The sequence below is a fragment of the Physcomitrium patens genome, chromosome 3, assembly GCF_059467195.1.
Source record: "Physcomitrium patens ecotype Gransden chromosome 3, ASM5946719v1, whole genome shotgun sequence".
NCBI lineage: Eukaryota > Viridiplantae > Streptophyta > Bryopsida > Funariales > Funariaceae > Physcomitrium > Physcomitrium patens.
Window position 1 is genome coordinate 11406667 of NC_143412.1, and position 12819 is coordinate 11419485.

Below are 12819 nucleotides of genomic sequence, written 5' to 3' on the forward strand. Positions count from 1 at the left end.
CCTCTGATGAGATTATTAAGAGATTATTGTGAAAAATTAAGTCGCTACAATAATTAATACATTCTGTAGTCTACCACTTAGATCATATTATGCTATTTCAGTAAGTATGACCAAGTTTTATCGAATTCAATTGGTTGAAGTTGTATGGATCATTTTATTTTGAAAGGAAGAGTGCAATGGTACAAATGCAAGAGCAATTGAGGGAGTTAATGCTTGCAATGCATCAACTCAATTTACGATCATAATGAGCAAGAAAATTAGCACGAAGTGAAGATATAAAAATAATTGGAACTGTTTCAACATTTGCACCAAATGATGTCCCTTCTTCCATGGTGGAACACCCTTCCACTATTAGAGAACCAAGAATCGCCTTATCCTAGAAGTTTGATGGCATCAAATCAAAGTTTAGAAGATTTATCAATCAAGTAAAACTTGTGACTGAACTTCTATCTCAAAGCTATCCAATTCTAGGATCACAAGTTAGATTCATTAGTATGTTTCTTTCAGGTTCAACATTATCATGATTTTTTTTCTTTTTATTAAACAATGACATCCAATATCAGATAATCTGGAGGCTCTTTTAATAAAGATTTGATCCATGTATGGAGAACATGATGCAATTCGTGTTGTAACCAACAAGATCCGTATTTTGTGACAAGACAATCAATTAGTAATACTGTATTCTTCACAATTTTGATAACTTGCAACTGATATCAAGTAAGATGATGCTATACTTATTAGCCAATTTTTCTACGGATTGTAATGTGAGGTAAGAAAATCAATGCTCAACTTACTTGATCCTCAAACATTGAATCAAGCAATTGACTTTGCTGTGAAGGATATGTAAATTGATGCAATGTGTTTCAAACCTCTTACTAAGTAAGAAAAGACTCATCATCGTTAGGAAGGATTATGCTTATATTGGAAAGAATCTAAGCACATTATTCAACATTATCCAAAGAAGCGATACAATTATAAAATGAATACTACGGCTATCAAAGAAGACAATATGATAGAAAACGAGTTTGTACAACTACAACAAGAACCATGCGGTTGGAACCTTTATCAACACCTAGTGAATCTCCATTTCTCTCCTTAGAACCCTCTATGATCTAAGTGGTAGACTACAGAATGTATTAATTATTGTAGCGACTTAATTTTTCACAATAATCTCTTAATAATCTCATCAGAGGTTGTCCTCTCTTTCTATTCAAGATACTCGTAAGTTACCAAGATAAATTTTTGGGTTTACTTTCTTATTTGATAATTCTTTTTTATTATCATTATTTTCTTTTAATTGTTAATCATGTATTGTTTCTTTTCAAAGGTATTCATTTGGTTTAATTGTTTTCAGATTATATCTATGATCAAAATTATATTCCGACATGAATGTGTAAACGACAAAGACACAAATTATTCCAACCTAAGCTGCATACCAAATAGAGGAATATTCTTTTCAAACTCGTATCGAAAACAATAGATTTACTATGGCGGATTGATTTTTGGACATGCTCATGAATTAAATCAACATCCAACCACCAAGTTTAGCGACCCACAGTCAATCTTTGCTTAATTCCCTTTAATCTAAACAAAAATCAAGTACAAAGTATGAGAGAAAAAGTTTTTAAAAAAAATTAAAAGGATCTAACCATCTGTCACAAAAGTCTGCTGTGAACCGAGCGCTACAACCGACAACACCCTTGTGTACCAGCAAGTGCGAGCATGGTGCACATAATTCTACACATGGTCATATGCACAAGAGCCCCCGCAAGGATCTCAGCAGCTAACCTCGCCCTGGCATTGTGGCGAATAGCCTGCTCGCCGCGATTACATACCTAACAATACCGACTTCCGTTCAAATCCTAACTACGTCTCTCTCCGGGGCCTGCGGCGGGCACTCACACCCTCCTTCTCAATCTCCCCAGCCTGCTCTTGCTCTTCTTCCTCTACTTGTTCCTCCTTGGCTCCAGATACATCATCAGCGGTCACAGTATCCTCCTTTTTCGTGGCCCCAGTTGTACCCTGAACAGGTTGCAATGCACACATCCTTAGATCTACCGAATCAAAAACGACAGCAAACACATCACAAAAACAGAAAGCTCCCCTGCCCGTCATCTATTAACCTCCTGCAACCACCGAACACAGGAGGGAAGGACATATGCACTCTTCAAATCCGGCACCACAGCAACTGCAAACGTTCTAACAGGTTACAAAAATATGCTTTGTGCGCTGAAACTTGCACAGCTACAATATATGTGACCATGCATAGACCAAAGTAAACCGATGTAGTCACGTACGGTGGATGGCGTCTTCTTCTTTCCAAAGCAAAAGCTCAACAGCATCGTCACGAGGAGGACAGGGATGGTTGCCAAAACACCGAGAGTAACATTCGAATTCTTCTCAGCCTTGTCAAGCACGTCCTGTCAATACAATTAAAAGCGCGTTTTAGAACTCCATGATCCAAGAATAAATCAAACTGTGCAAAATGGGTACGCCGGAGCCACAGAACAAAAAAAAAGCCACAACAGCACAGACTACCGTAGACAGGCTGAACGTCTTACATCAATCTGTTCCTTGTACTTGGCGAGGAATGGAATCTCGGAAACCTTGTTAAGAGCCTCGAAGACCTTGCCCTGATTTAGCATAAAAACAGGCCAACTCAAAACTGTCATCATACAATGCAGCAATCAACTTCAATGCCACAAGCTCACCATCTCAACCAAAAGGCACTTCCCACACCTCCCATAAAACTTCAACTGGAAAACGTTTCTGTACAAACCTTGATGCTGTCCAACCCGGCCTTCTCTGGTTTATCTTCGGACTTCTTGGCCTCAGCTGCCTCTTTCTCCTCCTCAACCGCGTGTTTTGGTTCCCAGGTCTTCTTCCTGTACTCTTCAGCGTTCGCTTCATCGTGTGCTACTAGAATATTGTCGAAGAGGATGCCATCTTGCATGGTCCAAATCTCAATACCGATGGCGGCCACAGCTTCCAAGTTGGGCTTCTCTAACTCAAAGTACTCGGGATTGGGAATCTGCTTAGGTGCCCAAATGCCTTGATAAGCTGGGTTGTCAATCATTGGTGCCTTCCACTTGCCCTTGAAGGCGGGGTTCTTCTTCATGGGGCGCTTCCACTCACCACAACCAGGAGCCTCCTCACATTTCGGGTTACTGATCTTGGGAGGTTCCCATTCGCCATCTTCCTCGTCGTCCCAATCCTCGGGTTTCACGGCTTCAGGATCGTCCACTTCATCAGGCTCATCATCCAACCATCCCTCTGGCTTCTCAGCTTCCTCGTCTTCGATCTCTCTGGGGGCATCCTCATCCCAGTCATCAGGCTTAGTGGCATCGGGGTCGGAAATCTTGGCGCGGTCATCCCAATCCTCAGGCTTCTTGTCTTCTGGATCGGCAATCGTCTTGGCGGGGATCACTGTTGGTTCAAACTCGTCAGATAACAGATCGGCCGTCTTCTTCTCCTCACCATCGATCAAAATTCTCAGAGTGTTGTTCGGATAGATGATGGCTGTGTAGACGTGAGACAACTTGTCTCCTGCGGGAACAGGGGGGTTCTTCAGATGATGCTCCACGTATTTTCCTGTCACTGGGTTCTTGTGTCGGAAGATGAAGTGCACCTTGTTGGTGGCTCCACACTTGTCCGGACCGAACATTATGGAGTACGGCGACTCATTGTTGAAGTCGTTGGCCGTCCACCCTGCTTCCTGTCAACGACAGGACACCGTCTCCATTGTTAGATGCACCGTCATGAACTGGCATACACCAAACTTGTGCTGAATCGGCATACAACATACTACAACCAAAATGCCGTGGGTCGTTTCACAGGTGCCCAACAAAACTCGACAAGTCTTAACGCCAACCACGCTCTTTCCTGAGCCTCACCTGAGGTTGGAGAAACTTCAAGTACGCACCACCGCACTCAAGACCGCTCTGAAGTCTCAGATCATACTGAAGAACAAGAGCTCCATCCTTGGGATCGACCTTCTCGGGCAAGTCCACTGCTATACCGTACTTCTTAGCTTTCTCACTCACCAACAGACCGTAATCATCGTGACCTTCACTTTTCGCATGCTTCCATGTACCTGAACCACACAGAAAAGAAAAAAAATACACACGCTTCACCAGTAAGCACACGCAATCACACCGCTCTCACAAAATCGCCAGGCCATGTCCCAACACCGTATAATAACCCCATGCCCGAATGATCGAGATGGAAAGGGACGCGACGATGAATACCTCCGTACTCGCTGTTCTGAGACACCACCCAACGACCTTCGAAGTCCTCATCGAAACTTTCATAGAATACCTGCCACATACATGAAACCCTTCCAAGTTAGAACCACTTCGCATTGTCCACCTCCTGCGATTGCACTTCTCACCTCAACCCTCAACCTACAGCGGATCTCAATTTAGAGGCAAGACCAATCCCCATTCACAAACCATCCCCTCAAACAACCTAATTCGCAGCTAAATCATCAACCCGCGGTACCATGCGACGCGAAAAACACTTCCACACAGTGCTCTCACAGTTCACGCACTCAAGAGCTCCAGAATAACGAAAAACCCCAGCTCCGCCCACAGAGCTCTCTCAAGTAAACCGTTACCCCACTCGAGCATTGGCTTCCCCAGTGCTACCTCGACAAGCTCAACCAAGATGACTTCTGACCAAGAAGTGCACACATCTCTGTAAACGCGGTGTCGTGGGATCTAAATGCAGCAACTACTAACCTATCCACGCCTCAACGCAAGATCGGAATCGTATTTCACCAGGCTCTTACAACTTCACCCATTACCAAATGCCACAGAATCCCATCACCGCAGCTGCAATCATCCCTACGATAACTCACGGATGGTGTAGTAGACCTCGCACAGACGCTACTTGACAAGGAGGTGCATGCGCCAAATCGACACAAACTGGTTAAAATACGAATATCAGGATCGCGCGCTGCACAATCCAAGGGCACGATGCCAACCACTACCCACTCTCTACTATCAGGAAAAGACAAAATACCGCCGACACACGTCCTCATACGAGACGAAAGACACCGAGAACATCGTAAATCAGCACGCGCAAAAGGCAAGCGGCGGGTCTAGCTCCTCCCAGAGGCGCAGGGAACATTCGGATTGAGAAGGATCTCGCCAGGGGAGAGCGAGAGGGACGCTCGAAGAAGCGGCAGGGTCCGACGCAACGCCACTACACACTCACGATGCGACCAAGACGCAACGTCCGAGTGCAACTATTGCCCAACGCGACTCGTCGACACAAAGCAATGCCGCATTACTCTATCGCACGGCGCATCAGTCGCACATTCACAACTCAACACTCGGAACAAGAGCCAAGTATCATAAACGAACCAAACGTTACACAAAAGAGGGAAAAAGCGGGGGAAAGGGGACAGAGCGCAAGAGAGGTAACAAGGTCCACAGCTACAAGCTCCCAGCGCCGCGCGACGCAATCTGCTCGAATCGCAACCCCGACCGCGACATGCCACGGAGAACCGCCCCGAAACCCAAACCGACAGCCCGAGGAACGAAACGAAGCGGGATGCAAGAGAAGAAGAGTACCGTGTCAGAGAGCGAAGCGGCGAGAACAAAGCACCCGCAAAGCAGCAGCAGCAATCCCAGTCCGGTCATCCTGCGCGACGCCATGACCTGCATCGGGGAAGAGCCCGTCCGATCGGAGGAGCTTCTTCGTCGCAACCAGCACGCAGAAGAGCGCTCTCGCTCGCTCTCTCTCTCTCTCTCTCTCTCTGTGTGTGAGCGAGTGTGAGTGTGTGTGGGGTTTCAGATCGTGCCTTTGCACCGCAGGCCAGCCCTTTGCAAGGTTTTGGAGGCGGAGACGGACGGACGGACGCCCCTCGGACCGGCCCGACCGCGTTCATCCGCCCCGACGATTCTCCCCATCGCCTCCCTCTCCCTCGTTACTCGATTTTTTCTCCTGGTTTCGAGTTCAGTAAGACTTTTCTGTTGTCTTTTCTGGAAATACCGAATTTGTTATAGTTATTGAGCTTGAATGAATGCTCCCTTGTTGAAATTTTAGTGAATGTTAGTCTCGCGGGTTTGTTTGTGGCGTATACAAAGTTTTAATTTGTTTTTTGATTATGGATTTACATTCACTGCCTTGGGGTTTCCTTTCTCTCTTCTTTTTTTTTTTTTCTTTTTTTTTTTTCTCCATGTGATCTGTTTCGGTGATGAACAGTTTAACTTGTTTTTAATGTTTGTGGTCTCGTATGCCGCTGGAAGTAGAGATTATTCATGCTTGTTATTTTGATAACAACATGGACGACTGGAACTGGAACACACGAGAAATCTCGAGCTGCGAAGTTCTGGAACGTTCCTTTGTGCTGAAGTAGTTTTACCTCCAGTTGGCTGGGATTGAGGTTCTCGTCACTCCTCAGTGGGTTTTTCAGATTCACTGTGGATGGATGAAAGTTCGCGTCGACGGGGTTGACAGCACCGGGGGTTGGGATGCAGAGATCGTCATAGCTTTCAGCTTCAGCCAATGAGATCGCGGGCCGTGAGGTGTGCACCCAATGGGAGTGTGTTCTGCTGGGTGCTGATTGGTTCAGTGGACGCGGCGCTGGCCAAGTGGCTCGGCCCAGCCGAATATTGGTTCGATAATTGGAGTGGGTTTCTTTGTTTTGGAATTTCCTTGAATTTGGTTCTTCTCAGATCAGATGAGTGGCCCGAAGTTGTGGAAAGTGTGAGTTCGCGCCAGCTCGGTCCCACTTGGATGCTGGCGTGGACCGTTGAGGTGGCGGGAGACTGGGTGACCATGCATGCCAGTGGTCTGCTTGAGGATGGACTTGTCTCTCTGTTTTGTGGCAAGACTGTTGCTGAAGGGTTGTTGGCCCGCGGTTATGGAGCCAAGTCTTACTTGGTAGTTGAAAAGTGATATTCATGTGCTATACAGCTTACCATTTCCACTGAATTGTTTAGATCACCACTTGTCAGTAACATTATTTTGCTGTGCATTGATCCATGGAACCATTGAGAAAAAATCATTTGTCACGAGTTGAGTATTGGGAAGATGAAAGAGAGTTGAAGTATTTGTAGAGATAAACTAGTGAAGGAGAGTGAGGTTGCCTTTCTGAAGAAGCAAATCTGTTTGTAAAAGAAAATAATAATTTATAATAACTACAGAAATGTGTTGGATCATTCCATTTAGTGATATAATGTGTTGTTATTACTAATGTCTTGAATATGACAGAGTATTGTTGCTTCATTATTAACACTCAACTGCTTTTGTAATGCATACAGTACAACAAGTTGGAATAACTTTATGCCTATTAATAAAAATTGTCTTTTTCCCGCATTTGTATAGTTATTTATTTCTCAAAAATTTATGTAACACAAAAAAAAGTAATAAAACAAAAACAAATATATATATATATATATATATATATATATATAATTGACCACGACTTTATCAAACCAATTCATAGATTTGATTATGTTTATATTTATGATTTACAACTTTAATTTAATAATTAATAATTAGGTATATCTAAGTATTGTTATATTCTTGAATAATCACTTATAAACATAAATATGTGTATATATAGTACCCAAATAATACATCTGTTTTATGAATTTTATGTATAAGAAGTTTATAAATAAACAATTGTTGATATTCCATACACTTTTTTCATGTTTATTTATTTTTTGTTTCATATGAATAAATTTGAAACAAATTGACATACACACCTAATTGCATTTTTCTATGAATTATTAAATTCAATCAATAAGCTTCAAAATTTTCATAGAAGTTAATCTTGTTATTTTTTTATTTTTTTATTTTTTTAAACTTATTTTTTATGAATTTCAATTTAAGTAGCTTGCTGATTAATTAGACAGTTTTTTTTTTTTTTTTTACATAACTGTTCCAAGTCTTTGTTTATTTTATCTGAATTCAATTATTTTTGGGGACACTCTACTAAGATATTTAGCTCAGGTGTTCTGTTGATCATTAATCATTAAATAAGTAATGAGGCAGTAATCAGTAGCAACTATTTTTATTGTTGATTTTGCAATGTAATATATTTTATGTGTGGATTATTTTAATCTTGAGTGAACATAAATTTGGCTAACTTAATTAAGTTGGAAATTTCATTAAATCACATTCATTATCATTTAAAATTTTAATACGAAAAGCTTAAAGCATGTTACAAAAGTTTTATATTTTATATTTTATATTTTTTATATTAACAGAAATAAAATTAAATAATTTTTAATTCCTTAAAATTTGAAACAAATAAAAATTCAAGATTTTTTTGTTAACTATTAAATTTAAATATAAAAATTGTAATTTTATAATTTTTATAGTTTTTAATTAATTTTTGTAATATAATTACTTATGTTGTTGTATTCATAATACATATGTGTATATATTTCTTTATTTTTTTTAATTTTTTTCATGGATCTTATAGTTAATCTCAAGTATTGAATTTTTTTCTAAATTAAAAAATATTGAATGAAGTTTATTATATGCTTCTATTTATGACAATATGGCTTTCAATACAAAGTCTAATGCATTTTTTTCTATAAAAAACGTCTTAAAAAAATTGATATAATATAAAATTGGTGTAAAAAAAAAAAAAACTATCTTCAAAGCTTCAAATGTTGCTTTTACTTCTTTATTCTATTTAAATTTGTCTTTACAAGTCAAACATATAAGTAGAGTTGTAACTTGAATTTATTTTTTTGATAAAGATAAGATTGTAATTAGCAAATTTTATAAATATTAGATATTTTTTTTATTATTTTTGAGATGTTATGATCCATGATAGTTTGAATTTTTTTAGGATCCATCATAAGTCTATTATTTGTGATGATATATCCTAAAAAATTAATTTGAGTAATAAAAAATATACTTATTTTAATTTTTTACCTTAGCATATAATTATGCATCTCTAAGTTTTTGTAATTTACAACAAACATAAAATTTATGTTGTTATGTGCTTTTAGAATAGATTAAAAAATCATTCAAATAATAAACAATAAAATCATCTAAATATTTTCAAAAAATATTATTTATAAGATGTTGAAAAGCAGATGGTACATTTATGAGTCCAAAAGGTATGACATTATATTAAAAATAATCATACCTAATTTAAAATATAGTCTTTCATTCATCTTTTTTTTTAATGCATATTAAGTTGTATATTCTTTAAATTTTTTTTCTTAATAGTTCTTTGTCTAATTCAATTAATCAAGAAGTCCAAATATTAAAAATAATATATATATATATATATATATATTGTTTAGATAGTAATCTTATTGAGCTTTCAATAATCTATATATATTCGTAATGATCTATCATTTTTCTTCACAAATAAGATTGAAGCTCTTACTTGAGATTTTCTCAAAGACAAGAACTTGATAAAAACAAATAAACAAGTGAGACTTTTCTCAAAGAAAGATGAAAAAATAAAAATAACTAAATATGTATATTAAAAAAGAAGTTGGAATGGCTATTGCCAAAAGACAAGAAAACTAGATACCCTTGAAATTAGATTAGAAGCAAGAAAGGAGATGATAAGAGTGAAAAATGCTTCACTCTTGCCTCTATATATACTATCTACTTAAGAGCTACGTGGCGACATTCTATAGGACCTCCAAAAACATGTTGACTTTGTATAACACATATCTTAACTTGCAAGGCTAGTTTTCTATGTGGACGCCACATAGTTAGCTTGTTCCATAAGCTATCAATATATATGGTATGTGGTTAACTTGTTGACCAAGTTTTTAACCTGCCAATCAAGTAAAAATATATGTAAAGTCAAAGCAGCATCTATAAAGCTTCTAAGAAGCTTTTTTAGAACATATTATGAAATTAATTTACTTTTATCTACTTCTAACTAATCATATCACTTAGATAATAATTATAGCAAATATATGCCCGTGACATTATTCCCCCTTCTAGGGACGAGTTCTATGACAAGCGATGTTCACATATTGAGGAAGTCTAAGATGTGATGAATTGTATTTGCTACATACTTTGATCTTTGTTCTCTTCGAAGATGATTGATAGGGCCTCTCAACCATCGATAGTATCCTATACCAAGGTAGGAAGACCATCCAATTATTTGATTGTTGTTGAGGCCTTCATAACTTCATTCAAATAAAACATTTGGAACACTATCAAGAGTGGTTCCTATCTCTAGTAAAATTACCAAACATCAAGAGTTCCTTCCAAAGTCATGATACCAAATGCATTGTGTCTTGCCATCTATTCAAGGAAGAACATGTCGTTCTTGAGGATCTTCATCTTGATTGCATCATCTTGAAGGTTGTGACAATCGTAATGCCTTGTCTAGTAGGTCAACAAACAAAGGCTTTTGAGTAAAATCTGCTAGTTGTTGGTTTTCCAACTCTTCAACGTCACAATTACAAAGAAGCTACAAACAAGGATTGAAAGTAAAATGTTATCTTGCTTAGTTCTTTTTTCTTTTAAAAGAAAAGTTTTCATCTTAATTTTGATGGATGTCATCAATAAAAAGCCTCCATTGCCTTTTGTGCATTTGCAAGATTCTTTATTAGCTTCCATGTACGTTCACTAATATCATATCTGTGCCAATGGATAAGATATTTTAATTTATTTCTATGCCACCTTGAATCTAGGACTTCTTCTACTTTGAACTCTTCATTATTATCTACTTGTATAAGAGGAGATAGAGCTTGTCTTCTTTTTAGTATCTCCACTGTCTTGTATGGTTCAAGAAGAGATACATAGAATACTAGATGGATTTTTATTGACTCCGATAGGTATAAATGATATGCAACTAGATTGATTTGTAAAAAAATAGAAAATGGTCAAAGCCTTTGATAGTCCAATTTCTCACAAGGACGAGTGGTCTTGATATTGTAACAAAGTAATCATACCTTATCATCCATATAGAATGGTGGTTGTTCCTTTTGATAAATATCCGCATTGATTTTTTGTTGTTCTTGAGCTTCTTTTAACTGCGCCTTCATTGTTGCATATAGCTCTGTCAAATGATTTGTCAAATCTTTTGCCACACAAATACTAGCTTTTGAAAAGTCAAAGTATTAAGTCACGGATGATAACCATAATTGGCAAAAAAAGGTGTTTATTTTGTAGAAGAATGTATTGTGTTATTATAAACAAACTCTGCTAATGGCAAAAGAGTTGTCCAATCATCTTGTTGGTAGTTGATAGTACATCTTAAATACTACTCCAAAACTTGATTAACATGCTGCATTTGTCTATTAATTTGAAGATGGAATGCTAAACATAGTTTTATATCCACTTTTAGAATCTTGAAAAGAGTCCGCCAAAATCTTGATACAAACTGAGTTCTCCTATCTGATATAATATCCTTGGATAATTCATAATAACAATAGATATTATTAAGAAAGAACTTAGTTCTTTCTTCACATCTGATAGATTTTGTACATGATACAAAATGTGCTATCTTAGTAAAACAATCTACTATCACAAATATAGAGTCATAAGAACTTGAGATTGAAAGATCCGTGATGAAAACCATAGAAATAGAAGACCACAATTGTTTTGGAATGGATAATGGCTGAAGAAGTCCGTAAGGTCGATGACAAGGAGTTTTTGATCTTGAGCAAATATTACAAGTTTATACAAAATCTTTGAGTGCCTTCTATATTTAAGGCCACCAAAAATCCCTTGATATTAGTTCTAAAGTTTTATTGTACCCAAAATATCCTGTTGCTAGAAAGTCATGACAAGCTTGAAGAAAACATAATTGAGCTTCACCTTCTGGAATATATAAGCATCCCTCGAAATATAATAGATTGTCCTTGAATTCAAACTTGGAAGTATCATAAGACTTTGAAGGGTTTTCCTTAATATCACGAATAAGAGGATCAAAAGACATACTTGATTGAACTTGCTCAATGAAAGTTGAATCAACAGTTAGTGTTGATTTCATTACTTGAAGATGAAGATGCTCTAGCTTCAAGAGAACTCTCCGTTATTGAATAAAAGCAACATCTCTTTCTTTTGGTAGAAGGTAAGATCATCTAGAGAGTACATGTGATAAACCTTGTTGTTTTTCCAATCGATAAGTGATCTTTAATTCGAATCTTGACAAAGACATACTCCAATGGGATTGGCAATAATTCAAAACATGTATTGACATAAAATATTCAAGATTCTTATGATCCTTATACATGGTGCTTGGACTAGGAGCACCTTCTAGATAATGGCACCATTCTTGAAACGAATCTATGATTGCAATAAGTTCTTTGTCATGGATCTTATAGTTGATCTCAACTGCTGAAAAGTTTTTGGAATGAAAAGCTACTCGATGAATTTTATCATTTGTATCCATTTGTAACAATATGGCACCCAAAAGAGAGTCTTATGTATGTTTTTCCATAAAAAATTACTTAAAAAAATTGATGCGATACAAGATTGGTGCGAAAACAAAGGTTTTCTTCAAAGCTTCAAATGTGACTTCTGCTTCTTGATTCCATTGAAGTTTGTCTTTATAAGACAAATATGTAAATGGTAATACAACTTGAGAGAAGTCTTTGATGAAGATCCAATAGTAGTTGGCAAATCTCAAAAAGCATTGGACATCTCTTACCGTTTTTGGGATCTTCTAATCCATAATAGCTTGAACTTTCTTAGGATCTATCATAAGTCTATCATTTGAAATGATATATCTTAAGAAGTCAACTTGAGTAGTGTGAAATACACACTTTACTAACTTGGCATAAAGTCTTGCATCTCTTAGTTTTTGTAATACACGACAAACATAAAGTTCATATTCTTTTATGTTCTTAGAATAGATTAAGATGTTGT

General features: G+C 37.4%; 1 protein-coding gene across 1 annotated transcript; it reads right to left on the minus strand.

The window, feature by feature from the left end:
* Positions 1–1561: 1561 nt before the first annotated feature.
* Positions 1562–5799, minus strand: LOC112279925 (calnexin homolog 1). The gene is made up of 7 exons (XM_024514698.3): positions 5577–5799; positions 4248–4317; positions 3894–4093; positions 2780–3715; positions 2562–2633; positions 2298–2420; positions 1562–2022 (listed from the first exon to the last, which is right to left on the minus strand). The coding sequence occupies exons 1-7, from the start codon at positions 5667–5669 to the stop codon at positions 1867–1869; spliced, it is 1650 nt and encodes a 549-aa protein (XP_024370466.1). The 5' UTR covers positions 5670–5799; the 3' UTR covers positions 1562–1866.
* Positions 5800–12819: the final 7020 nt, after the last annotated feature.

Excerpts from the sequence above, each read along its gene's own strand:
- LOC112279925 (XM_024514698.3), bottom strand. The coding sequence starts at position 5,669 with ATGCAGGTCATGGCGTCGCGCAGGATGACCGGACTGGGATTGCTGCTG. Across the intron at positions 4,318-5,576 it reads CCGCTTCGCTCTCTGACACG|GTATTCTATGAAAGTTTCGA; the intron begins GTACTCTTCTTC and ends TGTATGTGGCAG. Across the intron at positions 3,716-3,893 it reads TGAAGTTTCTCCAACCTCAG|GAAGCAGGGTGGACGGCCAA; the intron begins GTGAGGCTCAGG and ends TGTCGTTGACAG.